Source organism: Lissotriton helveticus, chromosome 12 (genome assembly GCF_964261635.1).
Source record: "Lissotriton helveticus chromosome 12, aLisHel1.1, whole genome shotgun sequence".
Lineage (NCBI taxonomy): Eukaryota > Metazoa > Chordata > Amphibia > Caudata > Salamandridae > Lissotriton > Lissotriton helveticus.
The window spans coordinates 102,244,402-102,267,017 of NC_136073.1; the positions used below are offsets into that span (position 1 = coordinate 102,244,402).

General features: G+C 42.0%; 1 protein-coding gene across 1 annotated transcript in view; it reads right to left on the minus strand.

The window, feature by feature from the left end:
- LOC144797955 (vomeronasal type-2 receptor 26-like) overlaps positions 1 to 22,616 on the minus strand; it is a 39,886-nt gene that overhangs the window by 3,628 nt on the left and 13,642 nt on the right. The window contains exons 3-4 of the mRNA XM_078668760.1: positions 13,497 to 13,728; positions 10,909 to 11,032 (exon numbers count right to left, since the gene is read on the minus strand). Of these exons, the coding sequence (XP_078524886.1) occupies positions 10,909 to 11,032; positions 13,497 to 13,728 (356 nt within the window). The remainder of the gene's footprint in view (positions 1 to 10,908; positions 11,033 to 13,496; positions 13,729 to 22,616) is intronic.

Sequence of the window (22,616 nt, forward strand, 5' to 3'; positions counted from 1 at the left end):
GAAGAGATTTGCTACTGAAACTTAGCCACACCAGTGGGTTGGCTTAGCCAGATCTAAACCCAAAGAAGAGACTTTCTCCATGTTCGGTTTTGAGAGAATGGTGCTTTCTGGCAAAATAATATGCCACAGTTTAGAGGTAGTGGTCATAAATCTGGGTGACACCCTGTATCCCATTGGTCAGGGGTACCCCCCCCCCTGTTTAACCCCCAGAAACTGTGAATACATGTGGGGCGGCTGGATAGTTCCTCAGATCTGGTGAGTGGTACATCAAAGAGAAGAAGGACTCCCCTGCTGGAAACCTGATCTGCACCCCAAAGGCCTGCACTCTGAAGGCCTGCACCTGCTGCACATTGTGGGACTACAGGCTTAATGACTTTTCCTTGCTTCAAGAAGGATTAAGGAGTGGACTCCTGCAAGCTACAGGTTAACAAAGCCCATCTGCATTATCTCCACCAAGAATTCCCCATCCTGGAGGGCATTCGTTTGACTTTTAAGGATTTGGCCAGGTGCACTGTTGGAATTGTATTCCAAACATACTATGGACCATTTCAGTGATTCTAGGCCCCCGGACTGGTTTTGTGGACACTTTGAACTCTCAAGGACACCAAAAGCTCAGAAAAGTTTGGAGCATCTTTCATAAAAGCTCCATTAGCTTACAAAGTGGATTGTGGGAGTTGTACTCCCAGACCCAGGAGGCAAACTAGAGCATCTGAACCTTTGGCTGGTACTGTGGACCAATTCCCTGCATCAAGAAACACTTCTGGAAGTAAGTGTAAATAACTCTTGACTTTGTCCCAGTCCAGCACGACCTTTTCTACCCTTTGAGTGCTCTTTGCTTCTAAGCTCCAGTGTTACATTTAATCTTTAAAAATTCATATCTCTGATTCCTTCCTTTGGATTTTTGTTGTTTTGTTGTCTTTGGGTTTGTGAAATATATTCTATTGTATAAATTGGAGTTGGATTTTTATTGTGTCTTGTGTCTTACTTATTTAATGTATTTTTGTTTTTAAATGCTTTACACACCTGTTTGCTACGTTACATGTACCTACTCGCAGCCAGCTACAAAGGGTTGAGAAATCGAATCATTTATTAAGATCCTAAGTGAACCTTTTATTGTGGCCTTATTACTAATGGTGAGTCACTACTTATCACTACTAATGAAACACTTTCCAACACTGCTTTTTAAGACCAGAATAGTTTGTTTGGCCGTTGGCATTCTTCCTCATAGTTCAATTATATTTTGTCTGTTAGGATGAAGTCTTCTTTTTTCATAGATCATTCCACCTCTTGCTGTTTATGTGTTTGACATTTTGCTGAGAATGAAAGGATCTATACATGGTGCATCCTAAATGGGTTGCTCAGCTGTGCATTCCAGCGGAAACGCTTTACTGCCCTGACACTTGCGCATTATCTGGGATCGAGTGTGGGAGTCCTTGACCGGGGCTTTTGTCTGTCGCTGCTCTCCTGCTGTTTCCCCCCGCCGCCAGCGCCACCCAACATCAGGCGCAGCTGCAGAGAGGGGGAAACAAAAGAACTTCAACTCCCAGGAGACCTTAGCCATCAGCGCATACACGCCCATAACGCACCCGGAGGCACTTAAAAAGCAGCGTTACCTCCGGCTGAGCGGGTTGCTCAGCTGTCCATTCCAGCGGAAACGCTTTACTACCCTGACACTTCCGCATTATCTGGGATCGAGTGTGGGAGTCCTTGACCGGGGCTTTTGTCTGTCGCTGCTCTCCTGCTGTTTCCCCCCGCCGTCAGCGCCACCCAACATCAGGCGCAGCTGCAGAGAGGGGGAAACAAAAGAACTTCAACTCCCAGGAACCCTTAGCCATCAGCGCATAAACGCCCATAACGCGCCCGGAGGCGCTTAAAAAGCAGCGTTACCTCCCGCCTCGCGGGACGCGCGCGGGACCAGCCGGGCTAAGCCAGGGCAAAGGGCGGTATGTCTGTGGCCGTCCGGGGCAGGACGAGGCTGGGCCAGGCCCCCCCTTTTGGTTCTGCCTTCCCAACCTGATGGACCTATAAACATTCAAAATTAATGGACTTCGTGGTAAGCTATCCAAGTGGGATTTGGTCCCTCTTCTTTTGTTTGTTTCTGTACTGTTGTAACACGTCCTCTTGTTAAAATGGGGAGAAAGAGAATTCAGCCAATCCAGGTGGATACATATAATACATTAGATAACTATCTAGTGAAAGCTGTGAGCGATCTTGCCGATGAAATTGATCGAACGGAAAGGCGCCTCTCACTGGGATTAAGCACAGTACCGAATGAGATAATTAATCCAAGCCCAATTATGAGAATAAGCACTGTTGCCACTCCAGGTTTTGATCAAGAAGTGGTCTCAGAAGACAATAGTTCTCGCATGTCAAGGACCCCCATATTGGTTTCAGATAACACCCCTGTCACTATGGTTGTGCCCGCCGTTATAGGAAAACCCAAGAGTAAAAAATTGGGGGTTCAAAAAATGCTAAAAATGCGGGAGTGAATACGGTTACTAGCAAGCCCCACCAAGGCAATATGGTAACAACTAGGTCAAAGCCCACCAGTTTGGTACCCTTAAGTACTATAGATCCAGAGGATGTTTATATTAAATTAATGGAGTTAATGAAACCCATCCACGACAAAATAGACAATATGGCAAGGGAGGTTCATAAACTTAGAAACCAGATAGAGAAATCCAATACAGCAGCTCATCTGGATGTTCTCATGTTAGCTCAAAACAGGGACATTATACCGGCTATGGAGAGCAAGAATAGGACTAGTGCACCCAGTCAGGTAATTATCCATCACCCTACCCCCAAGGAAAGCCTCCAAAAAGAAACAGCTCGTAGAGAACCTAGGGGTACTACGAAGTCAGGGACAATTAGCCTAAACCCCATTCCTAAAAAACTACCTTTTGACAATCCCACTAACGTTACAGGGCAGACAGTATTACAAGAGCGGAATAAACAAGACAATTTAGTGCCTAAGCATGCAGCTAAACCAGAGTCTGCGGGCCATAATCAAAATACAATTCCTGCTGTGATTAATTTACCCCCAGAATGTGGCCCTTATGTCGCTGTCCTTGCTAATATTCCAAAATTGAAGCCCACACAATTTGAAAGTCATCAAATGCTTAAAAATAAAATTTTGCACTGGCTTTCTAAGTATTGTGGCTTTCCTATGTATGGGGCTAATCAGATAATTATGACCCAGAGAGTAGGTTGGTTGGGCCCCCTTGAAAAGAAAATTGAGGGTGACTGTGTGATCATCAATTACAGAACACCAGATTGGGCAAGAGATTGTATCCTGAATGCACCGCCACCTTCCAAATGGGAGTATAATACAACTCTACTCCCATTAGTTTTTTTCTATGGACAGCAGCCAGGCAAACATATAAATGTACAAACAATTGACCATCCCGGGGCTACCTACCATACTAATGTCTATTCTGTTTTTGCCCAACAAAAATTCCAAGATGGTTTTTGTATTCCAACTTCTAACAGATACCAACTCTTTGGGTCAATGGGAGATAACGACTGACTCACGAATCATATCATACAAGAGTATACAACTGACATCGGAAACCCGATAAGGAGACCTAAAGATCGGACGGATTTAATTAATCGAGTAGAGTCACTGTTACCACCTATTATAGAAACTGACCCTAATGCAGCCTCATCCAATAATATGGGTAGTAAACAATGTGGGGCGGCCTCAGATAATGATACACTGGAGGTTGGAGCACTGGTACAATACAACAACACGCCAGTAGCTGACATTACCTTACCCAATAATATAATAACATCATTTATACATCATACCACACATGATATTATGGAAGAAGGAGTTAATATCACTACTTGGAATATAGTGGGCATAAATGGGAAACCCACTACCCCTTTTTGGAAGGATTTAATTACACAAGGGTATGACATAATTTGTCTCCAAGAGACATGGCATAGAGACCTAATCCCTGTCGAAGGTTATAGATCCTTTTGTGTAGATGCAGTGAACTCCGCTGCAGGTAGGGCAAAGGGTGGTCTGTTGACTTTGATATCTACCAGGCTAACAGAATTTAAAATAGGAAAATGCCTCGAGGTTGGGCCATATGCACAGTTAATATGCTTGGAGCATCATAAAGCCAAGGACTTGGTTATTGTCAATTTCTATAATAATATGTTTGATGCTAGCAGAGGATCCATAGTACAGGATATAGGAAGAGCAATAGATGAAACCCTTGCACAACATAAAGACCCCCCGGTTATCTTCTGGGCAGGAGACTTTAATTTACAGGCCTGTAGAGATGTCCAAAAGGGGATTTGCGGCATTTTGTCTGACCATGATGGCAGAGGTAATATTATACATAGTCATTTTCCCCATAACACATACGGATCGGAGTTGAACAGTTTAGCCACTAAATTAGATTTAGAATTACTAGACTGTACTAAAAAAAAGGAGTAACATTAAGTGCCCAACCTTTAAAGGAAAGGACTCCAACTCTAACATTGATCACATACTTGTTTCTTGTGGTACGGCCTACTCTAATCTATGGATAGTCGAGCTGGCCGTGAGCGACCACAAAGTATCTCTTTGATATTACTGGGTTGGGGTTGCAAATCCCAAGTTTATAGTAAACCAATCCGGGATATCACGGCAGTAAGACCAAATGAACCAAGAATCAAGTGGGCTAAAGTTAATCCTGACAAACTCCTAGCGGACGTTAAAGTCAAATGCGGAGCAGAAATAAGTTATTGTATAAGTGATGAGGCGACCCCGGCCACTGTGCTCTCTATGTTTAGTAAGATAAATATAACAATAGAGGGATTACTGACAGGCAAGAGCCGTAAACAGAGGACTACACAAACCGGATGGTTTGATAAAGATTGTACTGAAGCTCTGTCCACATTAAAATTGGCTCTAGCGACAAAACTAAGAGATGTGGTACATATTAGGGAAAAGCGCCACATTTATAAGACCACCCTAGAGGCACGGAAAAAAGAACTTCAAAATGAGGCATGGTACAATTTTGATATGGCTGTAACTACAAAAAATAACAAACTATTCTAGGAGATTATTAACTGCCCGTTTTAAAAAAATGATACCATACCCGTAATAACTTCCCATGTTAACTGCAATGCATGGATAGATCACTTCTCAAAGGTTTTTAATTCGGACGGGCCGATTTTAGATTGTGAAATAGACACTGATGATAAATGGCCGATTATTCCGCTATTTATTGGTTTGTATGAGGTCCGGATGGGTCTGGAAAAGAGCAATGGTGGCAAGGCCCCGGGCCCAGATGGTGTGCCCATGGATTTATACAAGCATGAGATGAACCTATGGGCACCCATCCTAACACGCTTTTTTAATGCTGCAATTGAATTGAACCTTCCACTGACTTGGGGCCAATCAATCATTATACCCCTTTTTAAAAAGGGCTCCAGGTCAGAGGCATGCAACTATCGTCCCATCTCCCTTCTGGACTCGTCGATTAAAGTACTAAGTAGAATCCTCCTAGATAGATTAGAAACATGGGCAGAGGAGGAAACCATCTTATTGCCGGTACAGTACGGGTTCAGAAGGGGGATGGGTACAATGGAGCAATGCATAAAGCTTGATCTCATCATTAACAAATACACAACAGTAAAGGAAGGAAACCTTTTTTTATGTTTTGCGGATTTAAGTTCTGCTTTTGATTTAGTTGAACACTCACTTTTATGGCCTATTTTATTGGAAATGGATGCACCAAAAGAGGTTATATATTTCCTGGCTAGATTGTATGAAAGACTGACGTGTAAAGTGCGCTTCGGTCCTGCCGGTGAGTGTACTCCATTTTTTAAAGTCAAAAGAGGCATTAGGCAAGGCTGCGTTTTAGCACCGCTTTTATTTTCTTTATTTATTAATCAGATAGATTCAATTCTTAGAACGACCGCAGCGGACACACCCCTTTTGATGGCAAGCCCATTCCAATCCTGTTGTACGCAGATGATGCGGTCCTTTTATCACGCACTCAAATTGGCCTTCATCACCTCATTGACAAATTTCAGATGTTTATAGCCAACAGAAAATTGCTAATTAACAAAGATAAAACTTTTATAATGTCATGTGGGAAGAAGACCAAGCAAAACAGGACCTTTTATTTAGAAAATGTAAGGTTAGAAACTGTTAAAAAAATTCTGTTATCTTGGCATTACATTTTCTGGAGACGGGGGCTGGACCAACGAGCAAGAGAGTGTGCGGCTAAAAATGGTTAGGAATACTAATAGTGTTTTTAGATTTGCCACCAAACTGGGGAGCCGTAGAATAAAGGAGATGATCTATATTTACAATACAAGGTGTTTGACATCTGCACTATATGGGGCAGGCGTATGGGGGCATCACACCCATAGCGGTAAGCTGATCCAGCAACAGGAAAATGTATTCTTGAACTGCCTGTTGTGCACCCCTGCATCTGCATCTATTGAGCTCATTCACGGGGAAGTAGGCCTACACCACATGAGGGATTTAGCTCCCTACGTCTGCTGATTTTATGGCGGTCTATATGGTCCAAATCCGAAACTAAATTTACACAAAACGTAATTAAAGATTGTCTAAAACTTGAGTGTTGTATGCACATCCCATGGCTTAGACACATTCGGTTTTGGTGTAAGTTACTTTTTGATTTAGATCCCTTCTTGGAAATGGAACAGGGTGCCCCCGTATCCAAAAAAGAGCTAAAGGAATCCTTTTTAGAACATGCAGGGAAGGTCAGGGTTGTCGAATATGCAAAACAACGCACCTTTGTTTACTACCAGGAGCATAATGTAAGCGAAGGTGTCCAGCAATATTTGACAGAAGTTACAAGAAGCTCTCACCGCTTTGTACTGACACGGTTAACATTAGGTACTGTGCACCATCTTGTGTCCTTCCCTTATACCAGACGGAACAGTACCTCACCTTGTCCTTGTGACGGGATATCCAAACAGAGCTGCTGTCATTTTATGCTTTTCTGTAAATTTTATATCTTTCTAAGAAAATTATATTTAAGCCCATTCTTTTAAAGTATAAAACAAGAACAACTAAGGATGCACTGCAGATAATGTTTGAACTGAGAAGCACGGATGCATGTTTTTATGTAGCTACATATATTTTAAAATGTGTATCTGTAACGAAAGCAATCATTACATGATTATGAATTATTAGATTCCACATTATGATACTTTTAGCATGAGAAATGAGCCTATATGTGCTGTTTATTAGCACAAGCCACTTTAATATTGCAACTCTTGCAAATGCATTACTGCGGAAACTGCACTTTATTATTGCGAGTTTTGCACATGTGTTTTTTAGGAATCCGCATATATTCATTTCTAGGTTGGCACGAATCACTTTATTGCGAACTTTGTACATGTATTTCAAATGTTTTCTATTTCATACTTGCTTATTTCTGGGAAAATTGCTTAATGCTTATGTACAGACACTGTAAGGCTTATCTCACCATAGAAAACTGTATTTTATTTTCTATATGTACTGTAATGCAAAGTTTTATGTTTTGTTTGCTATATGGTTATATATATATACCGAATAAAGCATTTTTGAATTTGCATCCTAAATGGAGCAAATCTTTGCCCTATGTAAATCATATTGCTAATAAAAGTGTGGTCTCCTGGTGTGCACTTGGTCACCACTTTTATTAAAGATACACGTCACAAAACAGGTGCATAGTTACCAGTGGTGCAGCCGGTAAAATGCACCCATGTGCACAAGTGGAAGGGGGCTCAACTAGAACAGCTATAGCCCTTTGAGCCATGAGATTGCACCTAAATAACCATGCTGACGTTCTGAAGGTGAACAGGCATTTATGATGACTTTAAAGGTGGAGCCTGAATCAAAAAGGTAAACGTACACCTTTCTATAAGTTTATGTTTGTTTTAGAATTCACAAACTTCAATTTAATAGTAAGTTTATGACTGTGGAGTCTCTGGAGTCGGGCGGAGAGCTCCGCACATAAAAAGATACGACATGGTTATCTTTTATTTGTGGAGCTCTCTGCCCCGACGAGGAGCCTCAGCAGTTTCAAATGTACTATTAAGTTGGAGTTTGTGAATTACAAAGCAAACCTAAACTTACACAAAAGTGTAGGTTTAACTTTGTGAATCAGGCCATTTTTTATTTGATCACATTTCCTGTGTACCCAAAAACAGAGGTCAAATGTCAAACTAACCTATCCTGCAAATTGCTTCTTATTCTTTTACCCTGGAGACTGTTTACTTAAGCGTAAGGATTTTGTAAAGTCAACTATGTGAAACATTTTATGGTGAAAAAGGAGAGGCTTTTGGATGTCATTTTCATTTAACAGACAACAAAATCTAAATATCTAAAAATGAACTATACAAATATTTCAAATGAAATAAACAGAAAAACACACATAAAACACTTTTTAAAATTCTAAAGTGAGATGGGAACAAAGGTTTTAATTGAATCAAAACAAATCAAGATCATTTTCTTGGTGTTGGCCAATGAGAAATATTCCCTGAAACCCAATTTGCACAAATTATAATTTGGGTACTATATAGTTTTTTTAGTAAAACTACATCTCTACAAAGTTAACGGTAATTTCAAAGGAAAATGTGTTTTTTTGTAAACGACAGTGGCTACCATTCTATGCTTTAGTAATATATTTGTGTCAGTGTACCCCATATATGCAACCCCAGCTACATACTGAATGTATACCCCTGTCCTTCTGAATGGTCATGGCTCATTTGTGACACTAGTTTTTTTTGTTATGCTTGGATTTTTCAGAATCAACATCAGTAATATAACATTGATGGCAGAGCCACCCATATGAAAATTATGACAGAACCACTTTTTACTAGGGCTATAGGAGCTCCTATGTCAGCCCTACATTAATTTATATCAGCTCCTGGGAGGTGGTGGTCCCTGGGGCTGAGGTGGGGGGGGGGGGCTGTGGGTCAGGCACAGACTGGCTAAAGTAAGAAGAGGCCAATTTTCTAAAAGTGCCATTTCAGACGTGCAACACCATCTTAAATTGTGATTTTCCATTGTGAGTCTAGAGACACCAATCCTGAACAGTGTATCTCTGCACAAGTGGGAGCTACACTTAAAATATACCTTAAAGTAATCCCAATGTTATCCTAAGTTAGAGATAGGCTTTGCAACAGTGACAAACAAATTTGGGAGGTTTTCAATATCAGGGCATGTAAAATTTAAAGGTACATGTCCTGCCTTTTAAATACATTACACCCTGCCCTCTGGGTTACCCAGGGACTAAGTTAGGGGTGATGTATATGCATAAAAAGGAACCTTTAGACATGGCAAGAGGTTTATCTGTACAGGTCGAAATGGCAGCATGAACTGCACAGATAGGCTTTTCAATTGCCAGCCTTAGTCACTGTTAGATGGCTAGATAAGTGGGTGGCAGTTGGTCTTGCAGGTCCACTAGTAGCCTTTAAATTACAGGCCCTAAGCACATGTAGTGCACTTTAGCAGGGGCTAATTGGTAAATGTAAAATGCCAAAAGGGAATGAGTCAGTGTTTCCATGTGTAAAGTAGAGAACACATGTACTTTAGCATTGGAAAAGTGCTCAAAGTTCTATGGCCAGCAAAAATGAAGTCAGAAAAATTAGAGGAGGAAGGCAAAAAGGTTGGGGATCACCCTGCAGAGAAGGCCATATCCAACAAACCCGTTTTTTAACTTTTGTAATTTCTCCATTTAAAGGTTGTCTTTCAATTCTTTGCTTAATCTTTTTTTATTTAATTTGTTTTCCTAGAGCATCCTGCACATCCCAAGGCGGTGCTGATATACCGTTTGCTTGCAACACTTTTAATCTGATTTGCACTGTATTCTGTGTGACCATTATTTCCAAACAGGGATACCAAATTCAAATGGTTTGCACATAGAAATATATCAGTGTTTCATATTCAAAATGGCCACCATATTGAGAAGATTGTGTCTGCCATTTTTGATTGATATTTTGAGAATACATTATGCATAGCAGCATTTCAAAATGGACACACAGTTTTTATATATCAAACAAAATAATAAGTTTCATGACTGCACTGCTTGTTTTAGCTTATCTTTTGGACAATTCATCAAATGTACATGCTCCAAGGGATGTCCCCTGCTCAAAAAGTCAAAAGGCCATTGATGCACCAGTTTTTGTGGCCATCTTATAATTGTATAGTGCAGAGTCTATCACAGTTTTACATCATCTAGAAGGCAAAAAGGTTGCTTCTGAAGGTGATTGTAATGTTGAAACTTTAAAATAACAATAAACCATGCACAATATAATTTCAAGATGGACATTTCCTCTATGTCCACTTTTATCTTTTTTGCAACCATATGCTCACATTTAAATTGCAGCATATTTTTTCTACTATTTTCTTTTTACTTTATCTTGCATTCAAGAGTTGAGTCTTTGTGTGTGCTTTATTGTGGGTGGATAAATGGGTAACTGTATAAATGAGTAGTTGGATGATAAATAGATATATCAGAACACGGGTAAGTGACAGAGTACAGGTCACCCGACTTACTGAGTGTCCAAACAAACCAGTTACTGAAGAAACAAATGCAGTTATAAGCCAATGATGTAGGCGTGTAGTATGCATCTAAAGCTTTAATTTTTTTAACTGTATTTAATCTTTGATTGTTGATGACATTTTTCAATACTTCTTCAAAACCTTCCTCAGAGTACGTTTTGATTACGCTGTTTGCTACCTATGGTTGCGTCTAAGATATTTCAAAGAAATCCTATGTTTGACTCCATGTTCCATCTGTGAAAAATGTTTTAAAGGAGCATAGCTTAAGGACCTTTAAGTATCTTTAGCAACAGCCTAACCTAAGTTTACCTATATCATTCCCCAAACCATTTTCCAGCTCTGATTGTTTTCATCATTCCATGAGTATGTTTAATTCTCTCTACCTGTCTTGTTAGATATGTGCCCTGCAGCACACGGGATACAGTCAAAGCAGCAGACAGGATGACCTTTCTGAAGAGCTTTTCTATAGCCAGCAGCACAGCTTTCACTGCACACAGAGCGTGGGGCCTGGGGAACGACATGTGAAAGTTTATTTCAAAACAATTATGCGTTAACCACAACACTATCAGATGAATTAAAAATATATATTCATAATATATACTACAGTAATTGTATGCTAGAATTTATAATCATGGTCACAGACCTAGAATACATTTTTATGATTGATTGCTTTACAATGCATTTAGCCTCATGTATGGATAAATAAGTACTTCTAGAAACAATGCTAACTGAGACAGTCCATTGTTGGGGCACAGCTAGGGGTGAAGCGCAGGCCCCTGCAGCCCCTGCGGTGCAGGGGTCACCTGTGTCACTAGAGTGCCAAACATTCAATGGGGGCATCTAACCTTTAGGGGAGGTGCAGACCTTCAGTGGTTTTTAATACGCTCAAGGATAATACATATTTTTGTGAGATATGGAATACTTTGGGGTCACTCATCACATTTCTGCAGTGGTCCCCATTATTTTTAACTACACCACTTGGCATGGCATATTGAGATTGGAAGAATTGAACTGTGGCCTTGACAAGTTCTAAAGTGAAACAATAGTGCATTGCCAGGAGTGGGCCCTATCACTGAGGACAGAGACATCCTTTGGAGCAGAGGGGAATTTTCGTAAGGTATTTAATACATCATTCAAAACGTGTTTTTCTGTTTTCGGTGCATATTGGCATTTTTACAAAGGTATCTTTAGGTATTGCTGGAGACTAACTCGCAAAAAGAACACATTTATTTTATTTTGTTGTTTCACTTATATCTTTGCCCTTAGTACAGACTGAAGGGCTCAATACGATGCAGATTGGAAAAGCCGTCCGACTGGCAAGGTAGCAGGAAAAATCCAACCGCAGGGACTATCAGACAGCCCCATTAATATACATGCATTGGAAAACTCCGACCGCTGCAGTCGGAAAGACATCAATTCCAACCAATGGGGTCAGAAAAATTTCAGCTCCGACCAATATGGTTGGAAAGCCAGTGATTTCATATTCGTCAGGAGTGGTGGTGTTCACTACGGCGTCGGATTTTGCAGTAATGGAGCATTTAGAGCAGTGGCAGGACTTGAAACACAGGATCCACGGCGTCCCAAGATGTATGTGGAGTTGAGTTTGTGCCATCTGTTCCTCTGTTTCCACCAACTCTGATGAGCTGGTTTAACCACCTCGGTCGGATGGCCTGATAGGCACATCTTAATAGGGTGTGCGGTTGGACGGCTATCTGCCCAGCTGTCTGTCTTCATTGGCCCCTTCCAACACCGATATGGTCTTAATTTCCTGTTGGAGTCAGAAAGACCGCATCGGTCAGAAAACTGCCTATCTGTGCCCATTGTAATATGGTGGTCAGGAGGACTGACTCGACTGCACCCGCCTTTTCCGACTCCGACGGGACAATGGTGGCCCTTCAAACCGCCATCGGAATCAGGCCCATAATTCTATTGTGCAAACCAGACCTTTAAAAGATATTTTTTATTTGTGTTAGTTAGTACCCGTCTACAAAAATAGTTGACATTATCATTTAGTTATGTGTTTTGCAGTTTATTTTGTATAAGGGGTCCAGGGCATTAGAGTACTTTGCAAGAGAACCAGACATTGCACATTTTTAGCACAGGAAGATTTAGGGGCATATTACCAACGATGAGAGATATTTATCGCTAACGATGCCTAGCAACGAATTTTTTAACGCTAAGCATCACCGGAAATTATCGAAGAGATAACTTGCTATTAGCAAGGTTTATCTCAGAAGTGATAAAAATCCTCGCACTAACTGCCAATTTAGAGATTATCGCTGGAAAACCAACGATAATCTCTCGAAGTTTGGCGTTAGCTTGATGATGGGGCTCACAAACTTAGCCATGATATCCACCTTCCATAGGAAAATACCAGGTGTAAAAAAGAGCAGTGCTAACCGCGGTTAGCGCTGCTTTTTTTTATCACTAACAGGGTTAGCGAAATCCTTGATAATAGGAGAAATGTCGCTTAACAACATTTCTCCTCCTATTTTTCTCTGGAATGCCCCCTTTGCATCTCATTAGAGATGCAAGGGGAAGCGTAGAGAAAAAAGGTGCTAACATGCGAATTTGCGTGTTAGCACCCTGTTGCTGATAGGGAGATAATGTTATCTCCGCTTTCTTGGCTTTTAAAGACAAAAAAGCGGAGATAAATCCCTTGGTATTATGCCCCTAAGTGATTTGGCCAGAATTATAGTAAGTTGAGCTGCTGTGATGGTTCACTCTAGTTCTTCAGTTCCAATGTTGGCAGCTTAGGCTACTTTGCTGCATCTAACCATAGTATAAGGAATCAAACCCCCTTTCCTTTGACAGCAAGGAGAATTTGAAGTCAAGTTCAGGCAACAAGCATTATACAGTTTACTTCCTTGGTCATCAGCAGTGGAAGACACTAGAAAGCAAATAGCAAACAGACAATGGTCCATCATTTTAAGAAAAAACACACTGAAAGCCACGTATTTTTGGGCATTACCTCTTTACGCTTTTTGTTCCACTGGATGGCACTTGTATTGACAAATAGCTTCTGCCCTGATGGTGCCCCGGAATCAAAGTTCCCCACATTCATATAGTAGATGGTCCCATCTGGCTTAAGCTGCCAGTTAATCACATCATACAAGGCCGGTGGGTCACCATTTACATCAAAGTACATCTCATCCCCAAGGCTGTTCTTGAAGCGCACATTCCTCAAGTAATGTAAGAGCTGGAAGACGGTAAAAACAAAGTTATTGTGAATGTTAAATTTACCCTCCCAGTTGTAAAGCTGGTTGTTATAAACCTTAATTTTAAAACTCCCTTATTTATTTATGCATGTCTTTCTGCTAAGTTACTTGTCCATTCTAGCATGATGAGTTCTGAGACTTTTTACTTCTGATTGTGGGGATTCCCCCAGATTTCTGCTTTAACTATTTTTGCTGAGTATAGAACTCTGTGCACTTCCCCCCTGCCAATCCTTGGTAAAGTGGTATGTGCCACCTTTAAACAGGATTAAATTGGCATATTTAATTTACCTAATTTCCCTAGTATAATTTACAAAGTGTACACAGGGCCTTTAAGTTAAAAGTCGCTAGTGGGCTCAGCGCCTATTTCGCCCCCACTGCAGCGACTTCACGCCTACCATATACAGCCGGGCTCAAGCAGTTTTAAACTGCAAATTCAACTTGCTAAAAAGAACCTCTTTTCACAGGCCTAAACCCTCAGTTTAAATATCAATAAATCAAACATTGATAGGCCCCAAAAGATATTTTCAATGAAGCAAGGTTGGCTGTTCAAAAGGAAAGCATTGAGATACATTATTAAATATAATGATGTTACCTTCTGATAGGAAACAACAATCCATTAATTGTTTAGACTTTTTTAAATAGTTGTTACAAGCTCAAGCCACTTGTGTAGTCAATTTTGTAATAAATATTATAGATTGGGTATTTTTAGATATTTACCCTTTGCCTGCCTAATGCCTCTGGGTGCTCATTTGCATGAACCTAACTGTCACCCATGAGCAACATAGCTCTCTTGTTGAAATGAAATGTGAACTTGCTCCCAGAAATAAAACAAAGGTTTTGTGTGTGGGTATGTGTTTTTTTGCCTTAACATGATGGCCTGTAAGCAGTGCCCAAGAACTTGATTAACTTGAAAGCGGACTACCTTGTCACAGGCAGCATTAGCTTACAACACCTGAGCCACCTTCTATTCTCTACTAGCTAGTTATGCACCAGAGGGAGGGGAGCTGCCCACAGGACTGGTTTAGAATGCCCGCAGAGGAGGCACTGCTCATTTCCATGGTCACACCTCTGAGTGGGCGCAGGTGAAGTAAGGTTCTGCCATCTTTGGTTTAGGTAATGAGGGGCACTGTGGCATTGCAGTAGGGCACACATGAAATGCTGCTGGGTAGGGTTACAAACATTGATAGGCCTTAGTGCCAAGTGCATTGTGGATTCCTCTTTTAGGGGAAACTAGGGAAAAAGTATTACACAAAAAAGACTCTGTTTTCCTAAAAATGGTATACGCCAAAGGTTTGCTGTGCTCAAGTCACCATCTTACCAGATTTCAGCAACAATAGGAGCTGAGTAAAATAACCTGCTTTTTTGTACCAGTCTTGTAATTTTTCAAAGTGGTATCCCTTGTTAAATATTTTTTCTGCTTTCAATCTACTTCCAGTTTGTGGTGGAAACCAGTGTGAAACCCATGTGTGATCCAAAAAAGCTAGATATTTCTGAAAAGTAGATTAGAGTCTGAATTCAGCAGGGACTCATATGTGTATATCCCTCCAGGTTTTCTTGAATGAAATTACAATTGAAATAAAGAAATATTGAAAGTAAGTAGAAAAAAATGGCTATTTATGCTAACGTTTTCCTATGTAACTTTTTGTCACATGTCCAATTTACAAAAACAATATACCATTACAACTGCTAGACCCTTCTAGTTGAGGGCATATACGGGCATGGTGAAACTAGAGGTACACAGAGTCAACAACTGAGCTGTTATGTACCATATATACCAATTCATATGGTGAAATGTGTAGAGTAAAAAATGAGAAATCTATGTGTTTATGAAATGGGCATCAAACATGGACTTTAATGGGTGCGGTTAGTTGTACATCTCTGAATTTGAGGGCATCCTTGCTAGCATGAGATTCAGAGGGCATTTTTCAAATTGTTTATCTTTTACACACTGGCTTAGATTTGGAAAGTGCAGCAAAATCCAATTGGTAATAACAAATATTCTACCAAAGGATGTTGCCACATGTCTTCCCAAAAAAGTAGTACCTCACTTGTGTGGGTATTCCTAGTGACCACAACAGGAAACTGCCTAAAATTCAACATGGATGCATCACCTTTTTCCGCTGAAAATTGACCCTATTTTTGCTATTTGTGCTGCTGTGGATGTTGGGCCCTTACTGATAATCTCTTGCAAACCTCAACTGTTCCTCACATTTCTGTGATAGAAAGTTCTGGAGTCTGCTTGAACCCACAAATTTCCTAATGCCTACCATTTTCCCAAGTCCGCAAATAACAATGGTAGCTCACTTGTTATGAGTTCCTGCAACAGGCACCTGGCCAAAATGCCTAGTGCCTCCAACAGAGAATGAGACAAAACACAACATGGACACATCACATTTTTTTTTAATGAAAACCAACCCTTTTTTGTGGATACTGTGGATTTTGGGTCCCACTTCAGTCAACACCAAGGGAAACCTAGCAAACCTGTACAGTTTTGGAAATAAGACACCAAGTGGAACCCAGGGAGGGGTGACTTGCGTGGCTCTCTAGACGTTTTCTTACCCAGACGCCCTTGCAAACCTTAAACTTTGACTAAAAAACACATTTTCCTGACATTTAATTTCGGAAAACGTCTGGAATCTGCAGGGAGCCACAAATGTCCTGCTACCGAGCTTCCCCCAAGTCTCTGAATAATAATGGTACCTCACTTGTCATGAGCACCTGCAACGAGAAAAAGGCCAAGAGGCTTAGTGCGTGTAACAGGAAATGAGCCAAAACACATGGACACATCACACTTTTCCACTGACAACTGAACCTTTTTTGCAATAATTGTGAAATTTGGGTCCCGTTTCATCAGGCACGGAGGGACACCTAGCAAACCTGAATGTTTTTGGAATCTAGACAGCTAAGGAATGCAGGGTATGATGACTTGTGAAGTTCACCAGAGGTTTTCTTACTTAGACACCCTTGCAAACCTTAAACTTTGACTTAAAAACATTTTCCTTACATTTCTGTGCGGAAAACTACTGAAATCCACAGAGAGCCACACATTTCCTTCCACCCAGGATTCCCCCAAGTCTCTAATTAACAATGGTACCTCACTAGTTATGAGTGCCTGCGACGAAAAAACAGGCCAAAATGCTAGTGCCTGCAACAGGAAATAAGCCAAAATGCAACATAGGCACATCACACATTTCCACTGAAACTTGACACTTTCTTTGCAGCAGGGATGGATTTTGGGTCCACTTCATTAAGCACCTAGGGAAAATTAGAACACCTTTCCATTTTTGGAATCTAGGCAGCTAGGGAAATCCAGGGGGGGGGGGGTGGTGACTTGTGTGGCTCTCCCGAGGTTTCTTATATAGACACACTTGCAAACCTTAAACTTTACTGAAACAACTAATTTTCCTCACATTTCTGTGAGAAAAACTTCAGGAATCTGCTGGGAGCCACACATTTCCTACCACCCAGCATTCCTTCAAGTTTCTTGATAAAAATTGTACTGCACTTGTATGGGTAGGTCTAGTGTCCCAACAGAAAAAGAGCCTAAAAAGCAACACAAACACATCACCTTTTTCTGATGAAAACTGACCCTTTTTTGCAACATGGTTAATAGTGGATTTTGGTCCCTAGATCAGCTGAAACCAAGAGAAACCATGCAAACCTGTACATTATTTAAAACTAAACACCTAGCGGTATCCATCTTGATATGGTTTTCCTGAGGGTTTCTTACCCAGAAGCCTTTGCAAACCTCAACTTGATTAAAAAAAAAAATTTTGCTCATATTTCCTTGCATGAAAGTTCCGGAATGTGTGGGAATCCACACATTTACTACCACTGAGAGTTCCCACACATATCCCAATATCAACTGTTACCCACTTATATGAGTGGGCCAAGAGACAACCACACAAAAGACCATAAAGCGCTATGTGGGGAGATCAGTGATGGGGTATTTGGGGTTGTATTGGGGCGTCCATGTGGATACCTACCACCCACAGACATTTATGAAAACTAGACACCCATGGGTTTCGATGGTTGTTTGTCTTATTTGAATCCCACAAGGTTTTCTTACCTACAATGCACTGCAAAGCTCAAGCTTTGGCAAATAATATCTGGAAGTAGAAGGAATCCACACAATTCCCACAACACAGATTTCCCTACTTATCCCGATAAAAACAATGCCCCACTTAAGCGTTCAACTGTGGAATTTCTTTTGACCCTGGTTTGCTGCTTTCCTGTTGCAGACTCCTCAAGGTGTCAAGTCTTCAGAAATGTGTGGGTTTAGTAGGTTTCGGAAGGTGGTGGATGATGCCGGGCCCAGTTAAAGAAGCTACCCCCATTGCCAAATCAAAGTAGTTTTCTGACAGGAAATGTTGATGTCTCCACATTATGTTTTGGGACCTTTACTGTTGTGGACACTAGGCCTACCCATACAAGAAAGGTCATGTTTTTATTGGAACAAGTAGGGGAATGCTGGGCAGTAAGAAGTTTGTGGATCCCGGTTTATCCCGAACTTAACATCACAAAAAAGCAAGGAAAATGCATGATTTTAGAGAGTTTGAGAACAGCAGAGAATTGTGGGTAAGAAAATATCATGAGATGCACACAAAGCACACCTGAAAAGTGTGGGCATGGAAGTTTTCTCCAGCTGGCAGCATACCAACCACAAAAAAAGTGTAGCTGTTCACCATGGTAGGTGAAATGATATTGGGATTTAGACCTCTTGGTTGCCTGTGGGATAGGAGGTTATAGTCCGCAGGAGAGCAGAAAGAAAATTGAGGCTTTAGGGATGAGGCTGGGCCTGATGTCAGTACGGGCCTCTCTGCCTTCAGGGAGGAAACATGCTTGTTTGTCCCCTCTTGAGTGGGAGTATGGCCTAATGCCAGAGTGCAACACCTGTTCCCCTTTCTTCTGCCCCAAATGCAAAATCCTAGGGGCAGATTTTTGATGACTGGCGCATTCCCAGGGATGCGCCAGTTATTTTGCGCTGCAGCTCCGCCACCCATGGTGCGCCGCATTTACAATGCGGCGCACCATGGGGCAAAAACGGCACAGATGCGTGATGCATCTGTGCCGTAAAGGTGGCGCATTGCTGGAGTTGCGTCGCAAGCGCGATGCAGCTCTAGCAAGGCTCGGGGGTGCCCTATCTGTCCAATGCTGCGTCAAGCCTTACGCCTGCTTCAAGCAGGCGCAGGGTTTTGACACAGCATTGGCCTGAAAGTGACTGAGTGAAATCTTATAGATTTCACTCAGCCACTTTTGCGAGGCGCACCTGCCCCGGAACGCCCACCCTGCGCTGGAACGCCCACATATGGCGCAGGGCTTTACAACGTGACGCATCTGCCTAGATGCGTCACGTTGTAAATGGGTCATAGGGATGCGCCACCTTTACGCCGCAGTTGTGTGACGCAAACGTGGCACATGACCAACATAAATCTGCCCCCTAGTGTTCAGTGGACTTAATATTCCCCCCGGGTACATATTTGGGGCAACTTCCTCAATTCGGACATGCCTCCTGTCTGCCCCCAGGGAGGCAGAATTACGCAATTGCCCTTTCTGGGGCAGGGTGATGGCTGGATGCAAAGGTAAGCTGTCCCCTCCTCTCATTTGCTATAGAACTATTTAGAGTTCCCTGGAGTCTAGTGGACTTTCTGCACCCTGCAGAGGGGCAAATTGGAAGCAAACCACCTGCCCGCCCAGGGGGGAGGACTCGTTTGTGCTAGGGGAATGGCTAATGCCAGAGTGAAACACCTGTGCAACTTTCTTTTGCCCCAAATGCAAAGTCTCTGGAGTTTAGTGGATGCCTACCCCACAGGGGGGCAACTTTGAGTCATCCTGTCCAATTCTGACAAATGTCCTACCTACTTCCAGGGAAAATACACACTCTATTGCCCCTTCTGCGGTAAGGGTATGGCTTCCTCCACTTTTGTTTGTTTTGGGGCCATTTTGAAATCCCTGGGGTCCATTGGGATTTCTGCCAATAACACGAGGAAGTAGGGGGGAAATCCTGTCTTTCCCTGGGGACAGCAGGAAGACTGGATTGTACCTTTTGGGGTGGGGGTGGCCAATGCCGGAAAGCACACCTGCGCCCCTTTCATATGCCCCAAATGTGAAATCCCTGGTGCCTCTGAGGCTTTCTTTTCTACCGGGCAATAGATTTGGGGCAACCTCCTCAAATCTGATAAAATTCCTATCTGCCTCCAGGGAGGCAGAACAACACTATTGCCCCTTCTATTTGCTTCAATACAATGGTGGGCATCCCCATCCCTTTGTTTCTTTTTGCATGCTTTTGAATTCCTTGGTGCTTTGAAGTCAGATTAGGGCCTAATATCATTACCCACATGCTGGGGGCAGAATGTTTATTGAGCCCCAGAGTGGGAGAGCACAGGCATTTGCCCAAGGGGGGCTGATCTCCTCCAAATTAAAATACTGCATAAATGCAGTCCCTGGTGTCTTGTGGGGTTGCTGCTGCCCTGGGAGGGGCAGAATGGTGTAATTACCCAATTTGCCTCCCAGGGGAGGCAGAAAGAATATTAAGCCCTTTTGGGGTACAGGCATGGCCACGCCCATGGACCCCACCCTAAAGTCATCTTTTCTCTTCTGTCTGCCTCACCTATGGAGGCATATTTGGGTAATCACCACCCACCTGAATTTGGTATGTTATGTTATATAGGGATTTGTATCGCGCTCAGTGTCCTGGCGCGTGCGTGGGCTGTGGGGGAACGGGCAGCAAAATTAAATAACCATTTTAAACAGATAGGTTTTTAAAGTTTTTTTAAAAAGACAGATGTCCTGTGTATGTTGTAACTCCACGGGTAGGGCATTCCAGGCAGCTGCTGCTTTAACAGAGAGGGGCTGGCCGCCCAGACGCGCCCTACGAAACCATGGGATGACTAGCCAGCACTGGGTGGCAGATCGTAAACGGCGGTTCGGCGTATACAGAACAAAACGTCTCCTAAGATACCGCTGGCCCTTGACTATGAATGGTCCTGTGAGATAGAATGAAGGCCTTAAATTGCACCCACTGGGCAACCAGTGGCCAATGCAGATCACACAAATGTTGCCAGACACTAGATCTCCGAGAGATGTTGCACAGGACTCCTCCCACTGCATTCTGTATGATCTGGGGTTTCCTAAGCAGATAGCCCGGAATGCAATGAACAGAGCATTGGAATAATTGAGGTGGTAGAGGATGAGGGCACGAACTACCATTTCTTTAGCCTTCCTCAGAAGCAGGGGAAAGAACCTTCGTACGGCCTTGAGGGTACCGAAGCAGACTCTTGTAAGTTTTTTAATGTGTTCTTCAAACTGTAGATCTTCCCCAATGCATACCCCCAAGTTCTTCGCCGGATCTCCCACGGAGTTGAGGCAAGGAACATTGGGAGGCCACAGCGATTCTCTGAAGGCGGGGGGGAACTGGCCATACAGGAGAACCTCCGACTTTTCCTCATTGCTCTTAAGTTGGGCATGTGCAAGCCAGGGGAAAATAGATGAAAGGCAGGTCTGAGCGATCATGGTATCCAGATCTGAACTCCACCAAGTAAATAACAGCTAGAACTTAAAACTACTGCATCCACAGTTCAAAGCAGCTGGAATAGAAAGGTTACAATGGAATTGTTTGCTTCAGACCACCGGGCTTTTATCGAAAGAGTACTTGCTGCCTTACTTCTTACTGGCTATGACAGAAGAGGGGTTCAAAAATATGCCACAGGCTGTTTTGGTTGTATTAAAAAGTGAAATTTTGCCAAATCTGGATGGGTTGTTTTTCATCATTAGATTTACATCCCCCATGACATGTCAACCTCATACCAACACATACCACTTAGTTGCCTAACTCCAGGTATCTTTAACACACTTGCTCTGCATCTGCCCCACTGTCCTAGAAGAACGCATAAGACTTCTCCGGTATCTTTTGATTAAAGAAGAGACACACAAAATTCTAGCAGCTGTTATTTATCTCCTGAACAACTTTGAGCCACAGGCAATTTCCAGACTTCTAACATTTCTGGATATAGTAGATAAATTATTAAGGAAGAAATCCACTGTTGTAAATGCCACAGCACCCGATTGTGAGTTTTTAAAGACAAAGGTACAAATTATGTAGTCTTGAAGTTTGCTGTAGATTACTTGCTTTACTCAGATCACAGGTTCTCACTTGCTATACAGTTAATATAAAAACACGTAGAAACAATAGAAACAATTGGCCCTCTTAGAAGTTCTGCCTGCTAAAGATTTCTAATCTGGGCTGTTAATGATTAGTCTAAATCATGTGGATGCACCAGGAAATAGTATCATGGTATGCAGCCCATAAAAGATGCCATAATTGACCATTTAGGGTGAAAAATTCCTATCTTATATGTCATCAAAAAGATACATTTTAAATACTATATATTTCTTATCAAAAATGTGTGTAATATGAATTCATAGAATTTGTATGACTGAGATGCTGCTCTTTTCCAATCACTTTTCAACATAATATGGATACATTTATGTAATGCAATGTTGTGTTTCTATTTTTTACTTTTTCTGGAACTTTAATGGAGCTGATTGTCTAAATGAAGAATTTGAAATCTGTAAGGGATTTTTACCTTTCTCCCAGAGGGGCCACGTCAACCATGAAAGGACAACAGCTGTTATTTACCTAATTTATTCGATGTTTGCTTACCTCCCCCTACCTCCCACAGCCCGCGTCTTGGCCCTAAAGCGACACCAGCTGTTATTCAATGAATGTATTCAATGTAATTTATTTTTTGCCTGCCTCTCCCTGTCTCCCACTCGGGTGCAATTTGTCCTAGAAAAACAGCAGCTATTATTTAATTCATTATTTGGAATTTTTCCTGCCTCCTAAGAGGACCCATTAGCCTTAGATGGACACT